At 46.2% G+C, this 26,913-nt stretch overlaps 1 protein-coding gene across 1 annotated transcript in view; it reads left to right on the plus strand.

Moving 5' to 3' along the window:
- LOC144146259 (uncharacterized) overlaps window positions 1-26,605 on the plus strand; it is a 67,445-nt gene extending 40,840 nt beyond the window's left edge. The window contains exons 4-6 of the mRNA XM_077678221.1: window positions 5,757-5,896; window positions 22,537-22,711; window positions 26,588-26,605. Of these exons, the coding sequence (XP_077534347.1) occupies window positions 5,757-5,896; window positions 22,537-22,711; window positions 26,588-26,605 (333 nt within the window). The remainder of the gene's footprint in view (window positions 1-5,756; window positions 5,897-22,536; window positions 22,712-26,587) is intronic.
- Window positions 26,606-26,913: the final 308 nt, after the last annotated feature.

Here is a 26,913-nt window from a genome sequence, read left to right on the forward strand (position 1 = left end):
CAAAAATGCCATAAATGGCCATATATAAAAATTGTCATATTAGGCCACTTCACGAATTGGGCATATGTGGCCATATATGCCGAGCTCCTGACGTGGCCATAAATGGGTGAGGCCGTATATGGATTTGTGGCATATACGGACATATATGGCCGTATATGCCCAATTCCTGACGTGGCCATAAATGAGTGAGGTCATACACGGGTAAGCTATATATGGTGGCCTCATAGGATTGAGCTTATGACCACGTGGATTGCATATATAATGAACTTCAGTTAACAGAAGCAATTTTTGCTTCACCCCAAATGCTGACAAACACTTCATCGCATACCTTCCACATTTTATTACAAAAACTGCTGTGCGTGCAGGCGAATTATAGTGGCGGCAAGTTGCTTTGTTGTGGCGACGGGTCAGTGGCTGCATTCTTCTTGGCCACCTTCGCCGCCTTTGATGGAAACACAAGTTTCTCACTGCATTTATATAGATTCACCTCTTTATTCCGTAGTAAATTTTGTAAAAATTACTGTCACCACCTAAAATAATTAGAGGGCCTGAATCAATTTCTTCCCCTTGGAAATACTTTTATTCTGCCTTACACTCTTCACAACAGAATACAGAGCAAAATTGTTATTGATGATGCTGAAAGGTAATTCCTTGCAATTTCGTCCTATACAACATGTTAAAACCGTCATGCAACTTTTATAATACCAATTTTCCGTGTTTAAATCGAGAACTCCTAATTTGAACTATTCAGCATGAGTTTTAAGCAAATGCACTTCAGCTTGCCATTTCGTCAAATGTAAATGCAAATGGCAACCCACAGAGCATTTTTTCTGCTTATGTAGATAAGAAGAAAAAAGCGGCCCAGAATGGCATCAATTCCTGCATGGAGAGGTGTCTGCTGGATGGCTGGAATGTGCAAACATTTGGCTTTTAAAGCCTTTATGGAGAATGTAACGAGGCACAAAAGCACTTCATTATTCCACCCCACTGTAGTGCTAACACCGAAAACAACAAACAGAAATGACCGAAAATTCATTAACCAAATTCAGCAGGAGAGCATGCTCATGCAAGAGGGACATTTCTCGGGCAGATTTGACGTGGCGGTAGTTGTACTAAGATTTCATTAGCATGCATTTATATTCCCCTATTTTTCTTTAAAGTATAAGTGAAAGCCCCGTGGATATTATTTTGTTAAGATGTGTAAGCTATATTTAAATGCCCAGTGGAGTACAGATGAAGCTATAACGAACGCTAATATTGCGAATTATCGGCTGCAGCGAGCTTAATGCGAGCTTTGGTTGGTCACGCTTTAATTCAGTGGCACTTTCTTTTTATAACAAAACTGAAACATTAGGCCGTGTGCTATGGCTGTAATGAAGCAATATTTGGCTAGCTCTGGGCTCAAAACTCGGAAGCTGGCATATAAAAGCAAAAAAAATTTAAGGTAACACCTTATTTTGAAGAAACCTGAAAAAGCTCTAGACGTCCAAAACAGCACAAGTAGAAAACGTCCTTTCGTGCGTGGATACAGTGAGAAACTTCATCCTAATCAGAGCTGTGAAAAGCCACCAGATAAAGACCGCATCCTTCAAATAAATAAGAACGCAAACCTGTTTTGCCAAACAAGCGATGCTGTTGTTCTTTCACGTTCCGGTCAATTACCCAGCGAACGCATTAAAAATTACGCCCACCTCCCCTCGCGGGAACCCTGGTGTGATGCGACGCTGCAGGGGGTTCCATTGGCGTCACATCAAGCAATCGTCGGGTACGGCAAGAGAGCAAGCGTAAGCGCGGACGACCGTCGACTGAGAGACCGGCCGGAGATCGGCACTCCGCTTCTATGCGCAGCGCGCCCGAAGGAGAGGAGACCACGGAGAGAGAGACTACTGCACATGCGCGCAGTGCGCAGCCGCGCGCAGCGCGACCGCAGATGTTGGGAGAGAGTGTTCGCTATCGGAGAGAGGAGAGCAGGCGAGCGGAGGAGAGACGCAGGTGTGCGGACGCGGAGGACGGACGCACGCAGGACAGGGCCGCCGGCAAGAGATGCTCCTCTCAGCGTCGCATCTAAAACGTTTACTTTCGCTGCCCGATTGAGTGATAAAAAATGCGTTATCTTCTGTCACCTAACTGATGCAGCAGGCAGCCGCGCGATAAAGCGGTTTCAGGGAGTGCGTCCACTAAGCGCACAAACTGCGAGGGCGCATCAGCCTCCCAAGAAAGCCCTGTGCATGCATTGAGTGGCAGGCCCTCCCGTGGGAACTGACATAAACATTCGACTGTACCTCCGCCGAACTAGTGGCCTGCAGTAAGTTTTTGAAAAATAGATGCAGGAAAAGGCAATAAAACGGGAACACTGAATGCCCAGGTTAACAGCTCTGAAGAAAACTAAGTGCTACCACCCTTACAACTTTTCGAAGCGCGTTAGCTGCAAACCTCAACACGTATGTACGCGCACGACAAATTACCGAGAAGAAGCCCTTCCGTAAATACGATTTTCTTTAGTGGAAAAGGGGACGGAGAGGGTGAGCTGTAAAACAGCACTTCTATTAAAACAAGTAGGGTTGCCGCGGCAACTTTTCGAGATAATTCGGAAGCGTAAAGCATCGAGTGACATAACGCATCAGACGCACCACCCAGGTTAAGCGAGTCTCGAACCATACGCCGGTTCCACTGGTTCTAGCGTGTTAATACCGATTGAGGCTCGAACATCAGTTGTTTGGGTACACTTGTTGTACCCGCGAGAGCGAAGGCCAGTGGCTTGATCTGTATGCGTGGCTAGACGGATAATATCCGCATCCGCGAGATGAAGTTCGCATACATAGAAAAGATATTACCTCCAATACGCAAAGCCTTCGGTGGTGACATTGAAAAGTGCGGCTTGGGAGCCAGTTACACATGCACGTCTATCCTTTTGAAATGAAAGCGCAATTCTATACCAAAATGAGAAAAAAAGGTTACCCTGGAATTCTCGGTGACAGTGAGGCTTTCTCGCGGCACCGCGTGTATCAATGCATTCTTCAGTCTTTTTTGCCACGGGAACTTGAACACGTGTACCTTTGTGTCCGCGGTGTAGTCGCCGCGGCCTCGTCGTACACAGCACTTGCACGGCATCTCAGCGTACTTCCTTTTACATTTCCCAAATTTGCAGACGCGGAAACACTCACAGAACCAAGCAAAAAACAAGCGACTCGACGGCGAACAGACGCACGTGGGAAAAGAGACGCCGGGGAATGCCGAATGTGCGGGACAGTAGGGGCACCCTGCAGCCAGACGTGTGATTCCGAGACGTAGCGGTGACAGGAGGGGTGATCGCCCCCGCGGGGCTCGTCAGCGCGAGTGGAAAGGGCGAAGAACTGAGGCTTTCTTCCTTTTCAATCGTTGTTCGTAGGAAGCCAGCGCGAGTTGCCGAAAGAAAAAAAAGAAAAACTTGCAAGGCTAGACAGTATAGCCGCTCCCCAAGCGGAAAGCTGAGGGGTGCATCGTTGTTTATTTTGCCCGAGACGCCTTCCAAGAATGACAGACCGGCAGCCCGCGTATGCTCAGATCGCTGCTGGAAAAAGGTTCATTTTTTCCCAAGATGCCATGCCCTGTAGGGCTGTTTGAATAATTCGAATGACGCGCCGCACACGTCGTGCTCTGGCGACCGCGACATTCGGTAGGCGCAGCAGGCGGCACCGCTTCGGCGCCGTGCTCTAGCTATCGCTAACTGATGGAGTTTCACGGGAAGGGGGTGATAAGATTGTCTAGTGGCGTATCAAATTTATTTTTTCTTGTTTTTGGTTTCTGTTGCGTAGGTTGTCTGAATCATGTACGCTGTTATGTGTGCTTCTTTTAATTAACCAGTAGTTACAAGTTTGCGCTTCGTCCTCATCCATTCTTTTTCCTTCGTCTCTTTTTTTTTGCGCTATACATCTCTTAATGGTCCTCGATAAACATGCACCAGGGTTGCCCCTAAAACCGGCGTGGTGCTCAGTGCACCGCGACGGTGCGCACTGGCACGAATCATTATTGGAGGACAAACTGAGCGGTTCTACCCAAATGCCATCTCGTTAGCTATGAAAGCAATTCATAAATGCTTTCACAATGCCAATAAAGTAGCATAATATTACACAGCGCTACTAAAAAAGATATTTATTGAGGGGCAATGATTTTATGTAGAAAAAAAACCCATATTTTTCTCAAACTGGAAAAAAATCACGATAGCAGAAGAGTTCTGGGCCAGAGTGTGATTTGTGAACATTCCGTTTGTCTACCGGACGCAATTTTAAACGTACTCGCGAGAGTGCTACGATTAATAAACAGGTTTCAAACTTTCAAATGCCACCTCTACTTATTCTTTATACTGAAAATATCTTTTTTCTCGTAGCTAATTAAGGCTGTTAACTGCGAAATGTTTTTCACAGCAAGCATAACTAGCTATTGAACGATGCGGTATATAAATGCTGTGTTTAAAAAGAATGGTGAAAAATTCTTTGTTGTGCTGTTGCATATATGGCAAAGAAAGAACTAAGGCAGCTGCATTAAATATAATGGCAGTTTTTAAGTACGCAAGGAAAGATCTCTTTATAGTAAAAAAAAACTATCAGCACCCTAACTTGGCAATAAAAGAGAAAGTGTTTCGGGGAATTTATATTGAAAGGAAATTCACATTCCTATGATTGTTAGTTAAATATAGAATTTGCATATATATTGCCTTGGAACTGCGTGAATCAATTGTATATATCAGTAACTGGAATACATAAATCTGATGGGGTGATATAGGTGTTCATGCCACACAAAGAAGCATCTAGCGCCATAAATTGTGGGACAAGGCGCCATATATTGGTTGGACGGGCAATATACGGCTGTACTAGGCGCTATATATGGGTTGGCTGGGCCATATAAGGCTGTAATTGAAGGCATATATAGGGATTGGACGCGCCATATATGGCTTTACTTGGGCCATATATTTAACGCCTTATATGGGCTAACCACGCCATATATGGCCCTATTGCCCGCCATATATGGCAAGTGGTAGCCATAAATGAACACATATATAACTATATATGTCCACATATCATTTATATACGGGTCATATGGCATTTTTGTAAGTTTGACCACCTGGGGATGTTTACGTGCGGTGGCGTCTCGAACACACGGGCGTTTTCACTTTTCGCCTTCATCAGAAAAGTGGCCGCCGCGGCTGTGAGAACTTGTTTCGTTGCCCTAAGCAGCCCAACGCCTCATCCACTGACAATCCTTAAAGGTGGTAAGTGCCGTAACATTGCTTCAATCACAACACATTATGAGCTTTGGCTGGGACGCCTCACGTGCTCTTGTAAGATATGGGCCAGTAAGCCCTACTATTGCTGTCAGATCTGGCCCTAACTGGCGAAAATATTTGCGCAAAAAGTTTTTAGTAGGTAAATGAGCTCAAGATCAGAATATTCCCGTTTACCAGTTTGAGGCGTTCTCCAGTTTGCTCCTTTTTCGAACTCGCGCTTGGTGTCCCACGTTATGAGCCCGCAAAGACCATTCTTTCTCAGAAAGGAATGAATAAATTAATCACCTTCGGGGCCGGTGACACTACAGTTCGTTTTTTGTTGAACGTCTTCAGTGCTTTCCCAAATTTACTCCGGAGAGGTACCAGCTTAGAGCGTTACGCTTCTCATTGGAAGCCTCAGCACTGCACTTTCGTCTTCTTTCTCAGTTCTTCACAAACCCACATAAATTCTGACTAACTTTTCTTTATCGCTCACGGCTTTGCCTTCTCGCAGGTATTTCGCGAGAAGCAAAAAGAGTTGGCTGCTTCCCACCCTAGTGCTGGTCCACCTAACGGTGGGTTCATTGTGGTCGGCGCACGATTTTGGCCCTCCAACCTGAAGCCTGCCATAACTGGATACACTGAGGCAATCCAGTGAGTGCTTAGTGCAAGAGTTTTTTGCAGCATGACGCATTTCATTTATACGTACTATAGCGGAAGGACTTTAGCGGAAAGTGTTGCTGGCATGGGTGCTTGGATCGGGGACGCGATTACATCTGCAACGATGATGATGATCATTGGCCTGACCACTGGAGGGTTTTTCATACTCCCGCAACTGCTGTTGGCTCAGCGAGCAGTTGGGACCGCCTAAAAAAGGCGGCGCTAGCAGCCATCAGTGTCTTTACTCGCCCTTTGTGCTCTTAACGCACGTGACAGCTTTGGACTGTCACGTGACAGGTGGCTAGGGTGTGCTGCAATGTACGCATTATAAAACGAAGGAAGGCACGGTAAAAGCCCGCTATTTATTTTCGATGATGAAGAAGAATAATGTACGCAGAAGCGCTCAAATGCACATCACCATGCGAAGGCTGCGGTGCGCCGTAACCACCCTTACGAAAATGCCATATATAAAAATTGCCACGTCAGGAATTGGGCATATGTGGCCATAAATGGGTGTGCCATATATGGCCATATATGCCAATTCCTGACATGGCCATATATGGGTGAGCCCATATATAAATGTGGGCCATATATGTCCTTATATGCCCAATTTCTGACGTGGCCATATATGGACGAGGCCATACATGGGTAAGCCATATATGGCGACCTAATATTATATATGCCTATATATGAATTGAGCTTATGATGTTGTGGATAGCATATATAATGAACTTCAGTTAACAGCAGCAACTAATGTTGCACCCCAAATGCTGACAGACACTTCATGACATACCTTCCACATTTTATTACAAAAAAAATGCTGCACGTGCATGCAAATTAAGGTGGTGGCAGGTTGCTTCGTCGTGGCGATGGGTCAGTGGCTGCATTCTTCTTGGCCAGCTGGCCCCCTTTTATGGAAGCACAAGTTTCTCAATGCATTTATTTTGATTTACCTGGTTGTGGCATTACTAAATCTTGCAAATGAAATGAAACAGATGGAATTATCAGTACTCAATGACTAAGCTCTTTTTTCATTATTCCTGAAAATAAATTTCGTAAAATTTATTGTCACGTCTTTCACAACAGGATACAGAGCACAATTGTTATTGACGATGATGAAAGGTAATTCCTTGCAATTTTGTCACCATAGTCTATGTTATAAAACCTTCATGAAACTTTTACAAAAAAATTTTATTTGTTTAAATCGAGAACTCCTCATTTGGACTATCCAGCTTGAGGCTTAAACAAATGCACTTCAGTTAATCACTTCGTATAATGTAAATAAACATTCCAGCCCACAGAACATTATTCTGCTTATGTAGATAACAAGAAAAAAGCGACCCAAATTGGCATCAATTCCTGCATGGAGAGGTGTCTGCTGGATGGCTGGAATGTGCAAACATTTGGCTTTTAAACCCTTTCTGGAGAATGTAACGATGCAAAAAAGCACCTCATTATTCCACCCCGCTATAGTGCTAACACAGAAAACAACAAACAGAAATGACCGAAAATTCATTCACAAAATTCAGCAGGAGAGCATGCTCATGCAAGGAGCACATTTCTCGGACAGATTTGACGTGGCGGTAGTTGTACTAAGATTTCATTAGCATGCATTTATATTCCCCTATTTTTCTTTAAAGTATAAGTGAAAGCCGCGTGGATATTAGTTTGTTAAGATGTATAAGCTATGCCCAATGGAGTACAGATGAACGACGCTATAACGAACGCTAATACAGCGAATTATGAGCTGCAGCAAACCTTATACGAACTTTGGTTGGTCACGCTTCAATTCAGTGGCACATTCTTTTTATAACAAAACTGAAACATGAAGCCGTGTGCTATATCGGCTGTAATGAAGCAATATTTGGCTAGCACAGGACTGAAAACTCGGAAGCTAGCATATAAAAGCAAAATGAAAAAAATGTTAAGATAACACATTATTTTAAGAAACTTGAAAAAACTCCCGAGGTCCGAAACAGCACAAGTACAAAACGCCCTTTCGTGCGTGGACAGTTTGAAAAACTTCATCCTAATCCGAGCTGTGAAAAGCCACCAGATAAAGACCGCATCCTTCAAATCAATATGAACGCAAACATGTTTTGCCAAACAAGCGATGCTATTGTTCTTTCGCATTCTGATGTTCCGGTCAATTACCCAGCGAACGCATTAAAACGTTTACTTGCGGTGCTTGATTCAGTGATAAAAATGCATTATTTCAGTGATGTGACGTAACTAATGCCGCAGGCAGCTGCGCGATAAAGCGGTTTCAGGGAGTGCGCCCACTAAGCGTACAAACTGCGAGGTCGCGCCAGCCTCCTAACAAAGCCCTGTGCATGCATTGAGCGGCACGCGCCCCCGAGTTTTCTGACATAAAGCATTCGACTGTACCTCAGCCGAACTAGTGGCCCGCACCAAGTTTTTGAAAAATAGATGCAGGAAAAGGCGGTAAAACAGGGAAGCACTGAATACCCAGGTTAACAGCTCTGACAAACACTAAGCGCTACCACCCTTACAACTTTTGGAAACGCATTAGCTGCAACCTCCACATGTATGTATGCGCACGACAAATTACCGAGAAGAAGACCTTACGTTAATACGATTTCCGTTAGCGGAAAAGGGAACGGAGAGGGTGAGCCGTAAAACAGCGCTTCTATTAAAACAAGTAGGGTTGCCGCGGCAACTTTTCGAGAGAGAGAGAGAGAGAGAGAGAGAAGCTTTTATTAAAAATATGCACACAGACCTGTTTAGTCCTCACATTCCAGAGAACCTCTGGTGACGTCTTCAAGCCGCTGCCTGATGTACGCCGCCAGTTGCCTTTGCTCTTCGGTTGTGCTTGTTGCGGTCAGCCATCCTTTGTTGGATGTGTTTGTAGTGTTGTGTATGGTTGTGCGATTCCAGAGAGAATCGGAAGCGTAAAGCATCGAGTGATGGAACGCATTACACTCACCACCCAGGTTAAGCGAGTCTCGAACCATACGCCGGTTCCACTGGTTCTAGCGTGTTAATACCGATTGAGGCTCGAAAATCAGTTGTTTGGGTACACTTGTTGTACCCGCGAGAGCGAAGGCCAGTGGCTTGATCTGTATGCGTGGCTACACGGATAATATCCGCATCCGCGAGATGAAGTTCGCATACATAGAAAAAATGTTACCTCCAATAAGCAAAGCCTTGGGTGCTTGACATTCAAAAGTGCGGCTTGGGAGCCAGTTACACGTGCACGTGTATCCTGTTGAAATGAAAGCGCAATTCTATACCAAAATGAAAAAAAAGCTTACCCTGGAATTCTCGGTCACAGTGAGACTTTCTCCCGGCACTGCGTGTATCCATGCATTCCTCAGTCTTTCTTCCCTCGGGAACTTGAACACGTGTACCTTCATGTCCGCGGTGTAGTCGCCGCGGCCTCGTCGTACACAGCACTTGCACGGCATCTCAGCGTACTTCCTTGTACATTGCCAAAATTTGCAAACGCGGAAACACTCACAGAAACACGCAAAAAAAAAAACAAGCGACTCGACGGCGAAGAGACGCACGTGGAAAAAGACACGCCGGGGAATTCGTATGTGCGGACAGTAGGGGCACTCTGCAGCCGGACGTGTGACTCCGAGATGTCGCGATGACAAGACGGGTGATCGCCTCCGGGGAGCTCGTCAGCGCGAGTGGAAAGGGCGAAGAACTGAGGCTTTCTCCCTTCCAATCGGTTTTCTTAGGAACCCACCACGAGCAGCCGAAAGAGAAAAAATTGGCTGCCTATCTCCTCCTTTTTTTGCTAATGTCGTCAAAAGACGGTAGTCTTTATAGACATTTGCCATTTGCTCACCTTTCATGCTGTTTCTGTACCATCGCGCTCATCCCAAGGTAAACACACTAAATGTTTGCACAAGGCGATTTGAATTTACCGCGTTCCACTGCTACAGGCCGGGTTGCTCGATGCCAGCGCTGCATTACGGCGGAGACGCGCGTGAATGGAGGCGGCCGACTACAAGGTTTATAGAACTGCGTGGCCGTGCTCCACGTGCGTTCCAAGCAGAACGTTGAACCTAGCAAGTGGAACCTTTCGTTGCTGTTGTCACGTGATTTTTCATATGCCGCCAGGAGGCGGCGGTTTTCTTCAGTAGATGTAGAATATCATTTTTATCGAGAAACCAAGCATCCATGAACTTTGTAATAAAGGAACACTGTAAATATTCCTTGTGTACTAATTTCCTGTCTAATATTTGTGTAACGTCTAGTTCTTGTTGAACAAAGTTGAGAAGCATGAACATTTAAATCAGGCTTAGACGTTTACATTTGGCTGTCAGTATATAAGACTATTGCGCAGTAAGCAGTTTACTTTGGCCGGGTGGCTGAATCGAGTTACAGACAGATAGACGGACAGACAGACATACAGACAGACCAAAATTTCTGGGTTTAAGCAGACCAAGAAAGGCTATCGTCTTTAAAAGAAAAACGTGCAAGGCAAGACAGCGTAGCCGCTCCCAAGCGGAAAGCTGAGGGGTGCCCCTTCGTTTATTTCGCAGCAGACGCCTTCCAAGAATGGCAGACTGGCAGCCCCGGTATGCTCAGATCGCTGCTGGAAAAAGGTCCATTTTGTTTCAAGATGCCATTGAATGATTTGAATCACGCGCCATGCAACGTCGTGCTGTAGCGACCGGGATATTGCGTAGGCGCAGAAGGCGGCGCCGCTTCGGCGCCATGCTCTAGCTATCGCTAACCGATCGAGTTGCATGCACCAGGGTTGCCCCCAAAACCGGTACGGTGCACAGTGCCCCGCTACGGTGCGCACCGGCACTAAGCATTAATGGAGGAGAAACTGGACGGTTCTGCCCGAATGCCATCTCGTTAGCTATGGAAGGAATTCATAAATGCTTTCGCAATGGCAATAAAGTAGTGTAACATGACACAGCGCTACTAAAAAGAGATATTTATTGAGAGGCAATAAGAGGCATATCTTTCTCAAACTGGAAAAAAATACCTATAGCAGAAGAGTTATAGGCCGGTGTGTGATTTGTGAACATTCTCTTTGTCTACTGAACGCAATTTTAAACGTAGTCGCGAGAGTGCTCCGATTAATAAACAGGTTTCAAGCTTTCAAATGCCACCTCTACTTATTTTTGATCCTGAAAATATCTTTTTTCTCGTAACTAATTAAGGCTGTTAACTGCGAAATGTTTTTCACAGCAAGCATAACGAGCTATTGGACGATGCTGTAAAGAAATGCTGCGTTGAAAAAGAAAGAATAAAAACTGTTGTGCTGTTGCTTATATGACAAAGAACTAAGGCCGTTGCAATAAATATAATTGCAGTTTTGAAGTACTCAAGCAAAGATCTCGGTATAGTAAAAAAAAAAACTATCAGCACCTTAACTTGGCAATTAATGAGAAAGTGTTTTCGGGGAATGATATTGAAAGGGAATTCATATTCCTGTGATTGTCAAATATAGTATTTGCATATATATTGCCTTGGAACTGCATGAATCAATTGTATGTATCAGTAACTGGACGCATATCGGGCTGCATTTCGTGTAATACATAAATCTGAGGGTGTCATATAGGTGTTGTTCATGCCATATAAAGAAGCATCTAGCGCCATATGTGGTGGGACAAGCGCCATATATGGGTTGGCCGGGGCATATACGGCTGTACTTGGCGCCATATATGGGTTGGATGGGCCATATATGGCTGTAATTGGAGCCATATATGAGTTAGACGCGCCATATATGGCTCTATGTGGGGCCATATATGGCCATATTTCATATTTGACGCCTTTAATGGGCTGACCACGCCATATATGGCCCTATTTGCCGCCCAAGTGATAGCCATATATGAACACATATATGTGGCCATATAATTTATATATGGGCCATATATAAACGAGATCGAAATGCTTGACTGCAGTCAGGTATTTCGATCTCGCTTAGGCAGGTCCTGTATTCTCCGTAAGGCGTGTGTGGCGCTGTAATAACGACACCAATATCAAGAGAAGTATGAAAGACATGGCAGAAAAAAGGGCGAAGCTGGCACTAAGTCGCGCAAGGCTGGAACCGTTGCGAAGTTGCAGGATTTCTTTCCACGTGAGGACTCAAGGATACATCACCATACATTTATACAAGTTTGAGATTGTTTACATGTTCTGCCATCGCATTGCACTGTGCTAGGAGTAGTGATCGTCATCTGCATCGATATTGTCGTGTTCCTCATGCCAAGCATTACATACGGGGTAGCACTTGATGACAGCTGGGTGCAGCGGCTGCGCGTATGTGCACGATTCATGCCCGGCGTTCCTGGAGTCCCGTCCTGAGCAGATGTTGCGTGAGCCCTTGCGCCAGCCGTGGCGTTCTTCGTTGCTAGGCAACTCCAGGAACCCGTCGGCGCTTTCGGAAGTTTTTTTAGATGCGAAGCAGCTTATGGTCGAGCCTGCTCCATCCGCCGTTGTGTGGGCGCCGTTGTGCGGCGTCCAACACCCCCCGCCCCTTCTGCGCATGCCTGTTAAGGCACCGCTGATGATGATTTTGGCAGGATGCCCCTAGGGATTTGCCAACCAAAGAATCCATCACGACATATCTTCGCGTTCAGCCACCGTCGTCATCTTCCGGTAGGGGAACCCTGAGTAGTATGCGAGGCATTCCTCCTCTCCTCTCCGACGCTCCTCTCCTCTCCGGCATTCCTCTGCTCCTCTCCCAAGCTCCTCTCCTCTCCGGGATTGCGCAACGAATGGTAACACCTGCGGCTCCACGCGCGATAATGCGAAGCAGCTTAGGGTTAGAGACGCGACGGTAGCCGCTGCATACTCCGCTGGGGGCGCCACTGTAGCTCCGCGGCATAAATGACGCGCGCTCTGCTCCCCTTATTCTCCTCCCGCAACGCCGCGATCGAACTGAAAACTAATGGGAACTTGAGTCGACCGGCTGCTTCGCATAGTACTCAGGGTTCCCCTGCGGGAACAGGGTGAATTTTTTTTTGCCAAAGCGACTGCAGGAGCCTGGGACGCTCGGCGGCCACCGCGAGGCACACGCTCTCGAGCGCTCGGCATTTTCTGGCTCCTGGGATTTTTCGCCTTTTCTTTTTGCTGGGCTTGCTGGAGACAGACGGTGGTCGCCACGACGCGATCTTAAGCGCTCGCAAATTTCCTTGGTATTTTTATTGCGTTACACGTCACGTTCCCCACATTACGGCCCGCTGCAACAAATTCCCTGTTAAAAACGGTCGTTTGAACTCATCGATTGCAGATGTGGCTACGACCGTAAGTTCTTTTCCGTAATTTTAGGACCTCTCCGGGCGTCATGTATTTTCCAAGAGCCACCCTCGCAGATACCAGTACCTGCGAAATGTTTGGGTGAGAAGTTCTGTTGCATGATTCTTCACGTTGGAGCGAATTTGCCGTCACATTTTTAGCGCAGAGCGACACCGCGCCACAATTAACGGGCTACCACAAAACTTAGGCCTGTAACCTTATCAGCAATTATACCCAACTTGTATGCTTCCAATCAGCGACATGAATTCTTATCAGGGATAAGATATTGAAGGAGTAATAATTGAAATTTATCCTGGAAAGCCTTGCATTGCTTCCTGCAGGATAAAATAACTCAAAATAAAACAACTGCCAAGCTACCATTCTCAAGCAGATTTGCTTGCACAGTAATTTTGTGAGGCAGAAATTCAAAAATGTTAGAAATGCTCACGTCAAGAGCCTCTTGTGCCAGCTCTAGAAAATTTTCCCCACGCTACCAAATAATGATAACTCGATTTAAGCGTTTTAAAACTTCCTTCTGGCCGTTCTCCTAACCTAAATCAGTGGGTGCACAGGTAATTTTACTAATAGCTCCTCAACTCCACACAAAGCTTATTTCTTTGTATATCTGTGCGGACGTTTATTATGGCATAAGCAAACTTTCTCATTAACAAAAAATTATGCACCCCTTCGTCTAACGATGAAGATGGTTGAAGGCACAGGTTCCTCGTGGTTGATTCTTTGCTGGCCGATCCCACACTGCGAGTGTGTGTTACTCTGAACGTACGCACCTCTTTTCCAGAATACCCCCAGCAACTCTCGGGTGGGCGCTCCCTAGGCCTAACGCTTGGGTTTGGGGTGTACGGCGTGAATTATAACCTGCTGCTTGGCGTTCGCTTCGACCGGCTCCAAATGAAGCTGTCCCAGGAGAAGGCGCGCGAGCACTGCGAGGTCTTGAAAATTGCAATGCATTGAACAAACCTCTGTTCAATTCATCATTAAAGGAATGAGACAGAGAGGAAAAGATCGTGAAGGGTGGTAGCAAAGAGCGAAGAACGGCACAAGCGGAGAGTGCACAAGGGCGCGATACACGCACGCAGGCAAGGTGTCTGCGCCTGCGAGTGCTGGGCCACACGCCGTTTCAGTCTGTGAAGGTGAGCGCCTCTGTATAAACAGGATAGAAGAGGTGAAATTCAAAACGGTAAACGGCAAATTGCCGTGACGGACCTACGTGGTTCCAGAGGACCCGAAGGAAGGTATACACGCAACACATAGAATGCCGACACAGAGAAAGCGGGAAATGGCGGATACCGGCGTGTACACAAGGCCGGATGAAGCAAGGTCTGTGATCGCTTGGAACGCCGTCACTGAGGGTGGCGCGAACGTAGATTGCCCCATGCTGTACTGCGTTGAATATTTGAGAAAGCTCTTTTTCATTACACTGATCTTAAATATGGTGCTTCTTTATATGATCGGCTCAAAATACATATCAAAGTGTTGATACCCTAGTTCTAAATGATGGCAACACGCATTGTAGGCGGGCCCCCACATCACAGCAGTTGGCAATTCTCCAAGTCATAAGCTGCGCGAAAACTAGGGCAGGACAGGCGCTGTCCAAACAGATAGCGTGCGAGCTATGCGAAAGCGGGAAAACGGAATTGAACACACGTCCACTGTATTTAGTTTGCGTCATCCTGGTTAGTAGTGTATTGGGCCATGCACTAAATGACGCCACTGTCGAAGCACGCTCACAGTGATTCTTGACTGCACTTTTAATGCCTAGTATTCTTTTTCTATATCAGAGTACCCTGAAAATCAGAACCGTGTAACACCTTGCATTTCTACAATAATGAAGATATCGCGGAATTTCTATCTTTAATCATTGTAATGGCGTACGTGGTGGTGATTGTATGAACAGAATTTAGAAAAACAAAAAAAAAAACAAATAAGACGAGCTGGCGAAGTTTGCACAGTCGGGCAGGGCTTGGACCATGGCGAAGCTGCAGGATTTTTCTCTACATAAGCACTGAAGGACACATCAAAACGTATTAGCACATGTTTGAAATTATTTATTTACATATTCCGTTGCCTCTTTGTACTGTGCTAGTAGTAGTGATCGTCATATGAATCGATATCGCCGTGTGGCTCATGCCAAGCATTACATGTGCGGTAGCGCTTGACGACAGCTGGGGCTCAGAGGGGGCGTGTACGTGTGCTAGCATGCCCGGTGTTCCTGGAGTCGTGTCGACGTTTCGTGGAGAAGCTCGTGTTGCGCCAGCCGGGACGTTCTTGGTTGCTAGACAACGCAAGGCGCTGTTCGGCGATTTCGCCAATTTGTTTTGCTAAAGCCACACCACGAGCCGGTGACGTTCGGCGGTAGCCGCGAGGCACACGTACGCTCACGAGCGCTCAGCATTTTCTGACACCTCGGGGTTATGGCCAGACTTTTTGCTAAAGCCCTTGCGCGTGCAGGTGAAGCTGGGCGGTGCTGTGAGCACGCGCTCACGAGTGCTCGGTATATTATTGGTGTTGTTCTGGTGATACGCATTATTCCCCACACATTACGGCCCGCTACAACACCTCCGCTGTTAAAAATAGCGAAAATGGCGAACCGTGTAACGCGCAGAATTTCTACAAAAATGCAGATTTCGCGGGAGTTTCACCTTTAATCGTTATGATAGCGCAAATGAAGATAATTGGTCGTACATAGTTTTGAAACACCAAGAAACAAGAAAAATGCAAAATAAATACTGAAAATGGCGAACCGTGTGACGCCCTGCATTTCCGCAAATATGCCGATTTCGCTGAAGTCCACCTTTATTGAAATAGAACTTTGGAAAACGAAAAACTTAGAAAAATACAAAAAATGGCGAAAAGAGCGAACGGCGTAACGCCTTGTATTTATACAATAGCACTTTTGGCTGAAGTTCTAGCCTTAATCGTCATGAGATAAGCGGAGATGATTGGTCGAACGGAATTGTGAAAAACAAGAACAAGGAAAAATATGAAAATTAACGAAAGTGGCAAAGTGCACATTTCGCAGAAGCTCCACAAGTTCAAACTCTAATCGTTAAAATAGGGTAAATTGAGATAACTCGTCGAACAAATTTTGAAAAACCAAGAAAACGAAAAATACAAAAGATGGCGAAAAGGGTGAATAGTGTAACGCCGTTTATTTAAATAAAATGGCAGTTTACACCTGTAATCGTTATAATAGCGTAAATGAAGATAATTGGTCGACAGAATTTATAAACCGAAAAAAAAATTGGCTGTGATGAACTCACTCTAGAAAAGGGGCATCAGAATGCTAGCCATTGGTAGACAATTTTCTGAATTTCGGTAAATTTGTTCATGTGTTTTTTGTTGTGTTGCATAAGCCCGAACGTGCATCGGAAATATTTTCATTACAAATACAGTTGGCATCAGTTATTAGAACGACAAACGAAAAAGTGAATGGGTCTGTACAGTTTAGGATTTACCGCAGAGTCCCGGAGAAGCAGTCCGGCACTCGTTTTTCATTCATCTCTATGGTGGGACGAATCGTCGGAATACTCGCGGACTATCTGCGATGATTCCCAGACTGTAAATAGAATACCCAAATGCGTTAATATACAGCGCCAAGGAATTGTGCGCCTTAGCAAATCGCGTGCAGGCAATGCGAATGTGGGAAAATTGAATAGTTCAACAAAACTGGATTGCATTGATCATGGTGGTTGGGAGACCGTAGGGAAATAAAATGAGTTGTGGGAGAGGTAGAAAGGGGCTGTAGTTAGTGTTAATGATCACGGAAGCTTAATTTTTCAGCTTCATTCGGGGGAAAAAAGCCGATACGCGAGAAATAGTGTTGGCTTTCTCAAAGCGGTATTAAAGAAATGGCGCTGAAATAAGCTCATGTGCCATAATAAGAGTGCGCTCCAAAAATTTTAACTTCCAGGTTCAACATTTTTACTACGTTTGAACATCAATTCTTAGCCAATTGTGTTGTGTAAGCTAGGCAATCTCACCATAGCGATCATATTTCTACATACGGCAAATTTGTGAAATTGGTTTTTGGGCCTTTGTTTAAATTAACACTTCTAAGAAAGAACTAATTCGATTAATGAACAGCCATAAACAGAACACCTTAGTAAGAGTATTGTAGTCCTTTTCTTTCTGCTATAAATCCATTCATAGTGAGTGTCTACCGCATGACAGGAACGTACACCCGACATTTTAAGCCATCGACAGCAGCAATTTGTTTGTGCGGCGATATCACCTATGCGGCCTTTTCAGTCCGTTATGGGGGTAATTACAAAGAACATTTCTGGGCACTTTACAGGCGTAACCTGGCCAAAAACCTTAAAACAGTTTTTGTGTATTTGTATCAGCAACATTTGTCGGCAAAGTGCCATTCGATATATAAATTGGGATAACAAATATTGAGGAATCCGTAACACCTGGTTTTCGGCAAAATCTAGATTTGCAACATTAAGGTTTTGTGGCCTAAAACCTAAAGCTACCGTTCACAGATCTTTACGGGGCACAAATAGTAGCAAACGAATATCTCAATAAGCGAGGTAGATAATGATGAATTCTCAATAACACAATTTTCCTTTGCAGCTTCCCGCAGGAAGTTCCAAAACTCCAGACTCAGTGAGCCCCAATGGCATGATAAAAATATACTCGCGAAATTCTGGGTTTAAGAGTTTTGACTGGGCGTTGATGAACCTGTCTCTCCGTCTGCCAGTCAGTCGGTCTGTGTGTGGTAATTCCATTCATAAGCGTTTAGATAACATGATCTCCTCCGGGAGGAGTGTGGTTAGAGAAGTCGTCGTAAGATGCCCAAGCAGACGGGGCGCTAGCTATGTAATATCAAAATTGAATTCACCAAACCACCGCTATTACTTGGGTACCCTCTCAGCAATAACGTTTTGGGTCGTGGACCGAGTGGGGTCCTGGTCCAACCACGTCGCAGCGCGACTTGGCGGCAAAAACTCCTAGCTCTGCGGAAGCATCAACGCGAAAAATAAATGAAAGCCCCCTTTTAAAGAGAAAGAAGGTTAAAACGCAAAGCTTTCACTCATGCCACCTGAGTTGGTCCAAAATCCAAACTCCTTGACCGTGTCACAATGGTTCAATCGGGTAGAGGTCGCCTTTATAACGCGAATGATCCAGGTCCGATTCCAAACACGGGAGCAGGTTTCTTCTTGAGGCGCTTATTGTGCATTCGTTGAAACCATTGTCTTCATCATCGCTTTCTGAAATATTGTGTAAAGTTTGCTTTTGTGCAGTGCGTTTGGCTGGACATCAACGCCGTCAGTGAGGCATAGAAGGTTCACTCCAACAACATGCGTAGCGCTCACGAAGGCCTCGCAACCGGACATGCTGGGCGTTGGCTTGAAGCTTGATCAAAGCACCATAGCCACTTCCGCAAGCGCCTTGGCGGGCGTCTCCACTGTACCCGTGCTTGACCTCCTTCTTGACGTGACGCTTCACATTATCCTCCACGTCTTCACCGCCATTAACGTCCGGCGATAGACGAACACTCGTGGCTGCGGCGTCCAGCACAACACTTGCAAGTGCTGTGCTGCCAAGCCCGGTGGAGGCCCCTCTCTGCTTCATGGGGACAGTTCTATCCAACTCCTGCGCGACACTTGTTTCCGCCGCGGAGCCCTGGGTTTCGACCGCACTCTCCTCCGCACTCTTCTCTGCTTTGGGCTCGTCCTCGAAGTCTTCTGCAGCGTCCGTGTCTCTGAGATGTTTTGCGACCTGCGTGCACGTGGCTGGAGCAATGTTAGTCAGAGATGCGCGGCGCTTCACATTCGCGCCTGATACTGCCCGTCGCCGAAACGTTCCGAGGTTCCACCGTGCAGACCACGGGCGCCTGACTGCCCGCAATGCAGAGCTCGTGCGGCAGGTCATCGATCTTCACGCCAGCACTGAGCATCCCTGTCACTGTCCGCTGTGTAGAACCTTTGTCCAGGACTACCTTTACTCGCCGCCATTACCTTCAGACGTCCACGACACCCCGCATTAAGCCAGGGGCGCTCTATCTTTGGCGACCGGCACCTAAGCTGCGCTGACAGGCTTATCTGACTTATTCTACAGCCGGGAGCAAGGAATAAGCGAGGTATACCGGTTCCTAAGATACCGAGAATGCCCAGGAAACGATAACTTCGTAGGCCAACCATGCTGTTTCACAGAACCGAAACCGAAACTGGTTTGAATTCAAATCTGGAACATCGAGCAATCACATCTCATCTGGAATGCGCGTCAGCACTGTTCGTTGTAGCAGTCGCCGAAATTGTCGCATGGTATTCTTTCATCTTCCAGGCTTTAGAAAAAATAACGGCGTTATCGACCGGTAAAACGGTAAGAAATGTGTTTATTTTAACAAGTCTATGAGCAGTGCGAACAAAAGCAGAAGATTAAAAAATTCTTTTCAGCCTTTCTTTAAAGCGTGTGAACCCGCTTGCAGTGCAGCCTGTTGGAGCGAGTTATGGTGGGATACACGTTTCTCGGGCAGCGGCATGAGGTATGCGCGTCCGCGGAAGACTTTCCACAATAAGCTGGCTCTCCTAAAAGGCAAAACGTTTAGCCACGGAGCAAGAATTTGTGTAGGAGGAGCAACGGCCCAGTATGACAAGAGCCGGCGAGCTACCAGATAATGTCACAATAAAAACCAACGGGGACTATGAAGCTTCCTAGCTGCGGCTCGAAGGAGAGGGTAGCGGCACCTGATCAACGAAAGGTAGCCGTAATTCATTCTGTGGGCCTTATTCTCGACTGCATAAATTCAGGGTGAATTCGCCATGTTTTCTGCGTAAACAAAACGTAAGCAATGAATGACGTGATACACTTATACGTATGACGACATCGAGTATAGTTTGACGCTTAGCTCGTAAAGATGACAACCGAGCCATCAAATATTGCGCATAAATGATTTAAAAATACTTCGCACGTATTAAAAAAATTGCGACGGCAGCTAAGCTTGGTAAGGGAAACACATTTCTTTTGGTTAACGTTGGCGTTGACAGCATAAGGCTATCAAGTAACGTTGATCCGTGAGCGAGCAAAAGGCGGGTAAAGAACATCGCACAAAGAAGAGGCTAAAGAAAATCGCACAATATTTTTAACCGCGTATATTTATTCCTTACAATCGCTTTTAGTAACGTTGGGCTCTCTGCTTCAATGCAAGCTTTGTTCCGTCATCACCTCCCCGGCCGTCACCGCCGCCACGCTATCGTCTGCTGCTATGTTACAAGTTCATGGCGTGATCACGGCCTCGAAGGATGGCGACATTTCTTTACTTATTTCACGGCGACAGCAGCCGCCATTTGCAGGCTGTTACGTAGCATTAAATCACATTTACGCTGGCTGAAGTTCCCAATGTGTGATGTAAGCGTTCCCTCAACTGCTTATATACGCCACGTCTTCTCAGCCAGTCACAGAGAGGGCGTGTCATACAAGCCATATTGTTGTCGAATTTCGAAGACAGGTCTACATTGTGATGGTCACTGTATTTCGTCTCGTTTTTCATTGCCTGCCAAGAAGTATGCGCTTTCATGGGAAAGAAACAAGGCAAACTGAAGAATTCACGCCAGTAAACGTCATGAAAAGTCCAAATGACGACAGCGCACACAACTGCTTTCTCAACCAGAAGGACGTGACCGCAATTGAAAGCCATTCAGCAATGACTTCCGGCGAATCCGCAGTTCACGGTTTATTTAGTGCGTCAAGAATAGAGCCCCGGAGCTGCGCAGTGAAACGCAGAAAAATGCGAGAACAATGCAGAAAGCAGGGTGCAAGAAGGAAAACGCCGTTTATTCTCCCGGGACAGACGTCACTAACAATCAACCTACGTCAAGCGCTTGTGACGTTACCTAGCCGTCCTAGCAAGCTACGTTTCCCCTCTTCTCTTGATACTCCGTGCTTTTGGCCTCTAGCTGATTTCTTTTGCAGCACACCCACGACGCACTGCAGAAGAGCCGACTTCCTCTGACGATGATGAAGATAGCAGGTGAACTTAGAGAGAGAAATGAACGTTTATCGTTCCCTAGAAGAAATCTGAACCGTTATTTGAAAAAAAAAGGCTTCCCTTTTGTGGGAACCGAACCTGGGTTCATCGCATCATCAAGTCGACATCTATCCTAACTCGCCATTCCGAAGCGGTCCATCCTGTTTGGATATGAAGAAGGGGGCATGAACGTGCTGAATTATAGAGAAAAATCATGCACCTCGCCATCTAACGACGACGATCGTTGAAGGCAACCAACGAATCCCTCAGAGAAAGCTTCGTGTTCAACCATCGTCGTCATTACACAGAGGGGTGCATGATTTTTCAGTAGCTTCTTCAGGCGGATGACCTGCTCCCTTTCGCTGCGCTGAGGCCGAGCTTACATGTTCTACTGGAGGGTGCAGCCATGTATGGATACAAACCCTTTTGGCGTTATGACTTCGCTGTAACTTGCGACCACAACGAGCTGTTTGATGGCGCCGGTGCAACAGAAACTGGGTTAGTTGCCAATGTGTCTCAGCCATGCAAACACAGCGTGTGAAGAAGATTAGGCGGGGAAAACAGTTCAGTCGTTTTAATCAAGACATGATGCTTCACTTCTTTGGCGCCGGCGGCGCTGCAATGACGGTAAAACGTGCCCTGTAACCGCATCAGCGGTGCTAGATTCCCGCATGCGTAGTACAGTTTTTGCGGTTAAACAAACCGTAAACACGAAAACATGGTGCTAAATCTCTTCGCTGTTCCTGAAATACGGCTCAAAGGGACAGAGAAGTCTGCAGGCTTGTCTATTGGAGCACCAAACTTATCACGCGTGCTTGATATAGAACTTAGTTTACAGTGATGTACCTTAATCCTCAGAGGAGGTGCAAAAAGGTATCCGAATGGAGTCTATTGTCTTGTCATCTCTAAGGACAAGGGAAACACTGTGATACCATAATCACTCGTGTAAAAAGAAGCTGCGAAGCGAGTGAACGCCGAAGTCCTTGCCGCAGGCACCGGTTGCCGACCGGTGGCCAGCACGAATAATCCGCCATGCTGTATCGCGCCAGTAGCATCTATTGTCCCAGAATATTTTTTTCATCGGAAAGTAGGGGGCGTCAAGCGAAGCGTGAATTTACGCTATTGCCATTAACATTAAATTAGTGTGATAAACGTTAAAGAGACATGTATCCAGGTGTCCTGCACGCGCAAGGAGACAATCGAAATACCCACATAATAACATCGATATGTAGGCAGGGTGGCGAATTCGCCCTAATGTTCCGAGGGACATTGTCTGGAAATGCGCTTTGCTGCATATGCAGGCTTGCCGGGCCTGTGCAAGAAACAAGAAATTGTCCTGGTATATGTAGGCGCCTGTTAACAAATTATCAGCCAGTGCATCGGTTTTAGTGTGGTTTTTCTGATTTTCCAGGAAACACGCACTCAAGGTGGACGGATTTGTTCTGGTGACGCACGCGCTGGAGGACGAAATCTACATCCCCAACTTACCGAAAAGCAACTATGGCTGTATTATCGCTGGGGGCGCTCCGTACGATCTGGAAAAACTTAACGATAAGTGGAAGGGTAAGCTTCACCTGGTGGGCATGGTAAGAAGAGTCTCTAATTTGCTATCCTAGACTGATACAACGCCTCATATTACGGGATGCCGGGTTGCCGAGACGCGAAATGGATGCCAATGTAATGCCAGCATCGCAGTTGCGTAGCTGGTGATTTTGGCTTTTAAGTTGTTCAGGAAGCATTGTTAACCAACGGTGATGATGGTGGTGAACGCTTTGTGAGCAGAAGCTGAAGGAGAATCCTGTTTAGTCTAGGGGGCCTCTTGACCCCGCTGAGGCGCGCGCGCGCGCGAGAGAGAGAGAGAGAGAGAGAGAGAGAGAGAGAGAGAGAGAGAGAGAGAGAGAGAGAGAGAGAGAGAGAGAGAGAGAAGAGAGAAGAGAGAGAGAGAGAGAGAGAGAGAGAGAGAGAGAGAGAGAGAGAGAGAGAGAGAGAGAGAGAGAGAGAGAGAGAGAGAGAGAGAGAGAGAGAGAGAGAGAGAGAGAGAGAGAGAGAGAGAGCTGCGTCCGGTCTGGTCAGCTGTCGCCCTCTGCTGCTGGTGGGAGGCGGAGGACGAGAGTTTATAAGTGGGGGCAGCAGAACACGAGATGGTCTGGATGTGGAGGGGTGTTGCAGTGCTGGCAGTGGGAACTGTAGAAGGTGCGGGCGATGCGATATATGATGCCGTTATTGAAGAATGTACCAGTTTGTAGTGGGAACTAGTTGGTGAGGGTGTGATGAGGGGGAGAGTGTGTTATTTTTGTGTGGGCAGAGTGAGTGAGAAGGGCGTTAGAAATGCTACCGAGGGATGGGGAAGATTCAAGTGGGGATAGCTGCAGCGTCCGGCACACCGGTTACTTGGATGTGAAAGCCTGAGAGTGAAGATCTCGAGCGGCCTCGTGCGCTGCTTCATTTCTTGGACGTCCGCCGCGGCAAGTGGTTTGGATGAGTGTTATAATGATATCTTTGGGCAGCCATTGTGAGAGGGGGTGGTCTGAAGTAGAGCGAGGTATCCGTGGCAGATAAAACAAGCCTGCTGGCAGTAGAAGGTGACAGTTACGGAGGGAAGACTTGAGTTGGTTGTGGCGTGAACGATTGCTAGGGCTTCGGGAGAGTGGACCATCTGCATGTGGCCGCAGTTGAAATATGCCCTGCGGAGTTGAAAACGGCACGTGGGGTGACTTAGGTGAGTCGACCTAACGGTCGGCCTCACATTTCTTGTTGACGTTGCGGACTCGTGCCTCCGGCCGTCCTTGGTTGTAGAGTTGGGGCATGTGCTGTGGAATAGAAGCCGTGCGCAGCCTTGTCCTGATTATGGAAGGGAGTCATTGTGACTGCTCCCCAAGGTTTGGTGACGGCCAACACAGAGCTTGGAGCACTTCTGCTAAGGTGAGCGCTGGCCTTCTCAGTTGGGAGGTGCGCTGAGAATTGATATGCACAACTGGGGCAATATATAGGCCTGGCTTTAGCAATTTATTATAGGAAACGGCGAGGCTCACAAAAAAACTTATATTGCTCAGCATCCACTTCCCGCAAGAAGTTACCTTTAAAGCGAAGCTTTATAAGCCTCATGGATGGCAATGTAGTTTTGCCAAAATCCACTGCACCAAAGCCACCTGTACAAAATGGCTTTTCACAAGGGCACATCAAGATAATGGTGGCGTTTAAAAAACCCGTGGTCGGAATTCAACCTGGGTCTCTCGCATTATGAAGCCGACGTCTATCGGAATGCGTCATTCGAACGTGGCATTAAAGCGAAGCTTCGTGCGCCTCGCTGATGGCGGTTTAGTTACATCAAAGCGCACCACAGGAAACCTAGCTTTATAAAATAGGTTTCCACAAAGGCAAATCAATCCTTACACACACCTACACATTGGGAGGTTTTCACGCACCAAACGCGATAGGGTATAGCACTGGAAGACACATTCGCATTGTAAAAAAATCGCTGATTCCATAAACGTCCAGTTTTCGATTTCTTCCAATTTTCAGTTAATTTCTCGAAGACAATGTTTACACTCATGAGAACAATAAAATACACCATGAAAATACACGCTGCTGCCAAGGTAAGCGACGCAGAAGGCGACTACCTGATGCCTGTCTGGGCCTCGCTTCCTGTATGTTTGCATGGCTATGCAGCATTTGAATAAAATAATTGTTTGATTGCAGGCGGTCTAAAATGCACAGGCACTTCAAAGCACACTTTAAAACCGGAACGCAATTTTGCACATCAAAGAAACAGCAAAAATCAGAACAAGAAACTGAACATAGAGCAGGATATACAAACACATGGCAACTGCAAAAAGCTTATCAAGAGGGCTTTTGCGCGTTTTTTAAACATACCAGTTGTCTGTGACTAAATCTTAGGCAATTGCAGACATTTATTTAGCTCATGTATTGCATTGTTTTGACTGGGTTCCGTAGGACGTTCGCATTAAAAAATATATTGATCCTGTATAAATTTGTAACCGCATTTTCGCCCTTTGTATCGCGCCAGAAACGGAGTAGCATAATATTTTAGGTCATTGTAGATTCGCAAAGCTAAACAGTGAAGATGGATGCGTTCAATATTTATGGTTTCGCATATTTTAAATAGTAGAAGTGTGATTTTGCATGGCAAAAGGTTTTTGATAAACCTAAGGCATCTCTTTTTGCAAAATCACAATCAGTTCACGATTACCTTTTACCATTATACCCCACACTGGATTACAGTAATGTAAGCAACAATAAAACACTGTATAATTCAGGGGTACTATTGCAGAAGGCCCGAGATTAAACAGAACTCGGGAGACACGATTTCTGTCGACGCCCAAATAACATCATATTGCGAGGTGTCTTCAAGCGCTTTAAAAATGCAATTCATGCTAATTACTGATTATTGACGTTAGGTAACCCGTACAAGCAGCGCGCTCCTAGGAGGCGCGGGTAGAGCATGGGGCCTTTTTCAGTGCGTTCTCTCCCTCCATTGCTGCACTGGGGGATATTGATGGCAAGCAAATCCAACTACTGTACTTTATCGCGGTTTTATTTCGTTAATCTGAATTTCACTACAACATTTTGTTCTTTATTTAAGGCGTTCATGCGAGGTTTTTATATGAAATTTGTCGTCCTAAGAAGCAGCTTCTGCCAATTTCGGCCGTCGCTGGCAGCCAATGCAACTACGTGACTGAAGCCGATCCGCAAAAAAAGTTGATGATAAAAGACGGCCTCATTCAAAATAATTGCTGCTCGGTGTTTCGTTATAGAAACCCTCCGTCCGCTCTTCGATACACAATTTTCTTCGGTCACTTAAGTCTGCGGACGTGTTTTCTTGGCCAAAACTTGGCGATACTTGTTTTAAAACTTTTATACTTACTTGAGTCTTTTTCCTCGCTTCCATTTCTTAGTCTTTTGGCACGAATTACTTCGATGGGCTTCTTCACTGCTATACCGTTTTTGCGTTAGTTTCTCCTTTTATTTCTTGGAGAACTCGGTCAGCAGGAACACTGTCATCACTACATCCTCCTTAGAATCGGGGTTTTGCGCGGATGGTGTGCGCCTCTCCTTCTCGCGTGCCATCACGTTCACGTGTCAGGCACCATTCTAAAACCTATTTTTCAAATTCAGTTTTGTGGATTTTGAAAACCGGGCCCATTAGCTCCTCAAAGCTCCACATTGCGTGCACATCGCCCAACTGGGCATGTACGTGCTACGAATACAGGAATAGTAGCAGCCACAACTTTTCAAATTTGTTCGCTTTATTGCGCTTTTCTCTTTACCGCTCTTGTTCGAAGAAACTTTCTTCCTTGTTTTTTTATAGAGTCCACTCCCCTCACTCCCCTCTGTTCATTCGCCCTCTTACCACTTTCGCTCTTCCACTTTCTGGTGTCACGGTGTTACTTTCGGTCTCAACTGTCCCCTTCACGAGCTTGGCACGCTCTGTTTCCTGCCAGAGGACGACGACGCTGTGATCGTCTCCGATAATGGATACGGGCTGTTGATTGTATACTTTTCTGCCAGTAAAGTTTTCGCAAGAATGGTGCGACAAGTAACGCCTCAAATGAAACCGTCTGCAGAGATGAGCACAACTGAAACGCACGGTCATGCCACTCTTCGTTCGAAACAGTTTTATATCTGAAGCGCACGCTCCCGCTGCAGACGGCTAGATGCAGTGTAGAACGTGCGGAAGCCATGTCCGGCGGACCACCTAAAAAAGCCGAAGAACCTGTCTGCAGTGATCTTATTGCGCACATGCCGGCAGACTGTCCACTGGTAGCGG

Source organism: Haemaphysalis longicornis, unplaced genomic scaffold (genome assembly GCF_048455015.1).
Source record: "Haemaphysalis longicornis isolate Haplotype H1 unplaced genomic scaffold, Haemaphysalis longicornis Haplotype H1 scaffold_7, whole genome shotgun sequence".
NCBI classification, from domain to species: domain Eukaryota; kingdom Metazoa; phylum Arthropoda; class Arachnida; order Ixodida; family Ixodidae; genus Haemaphysalis; species Haemaphysalis longicornis.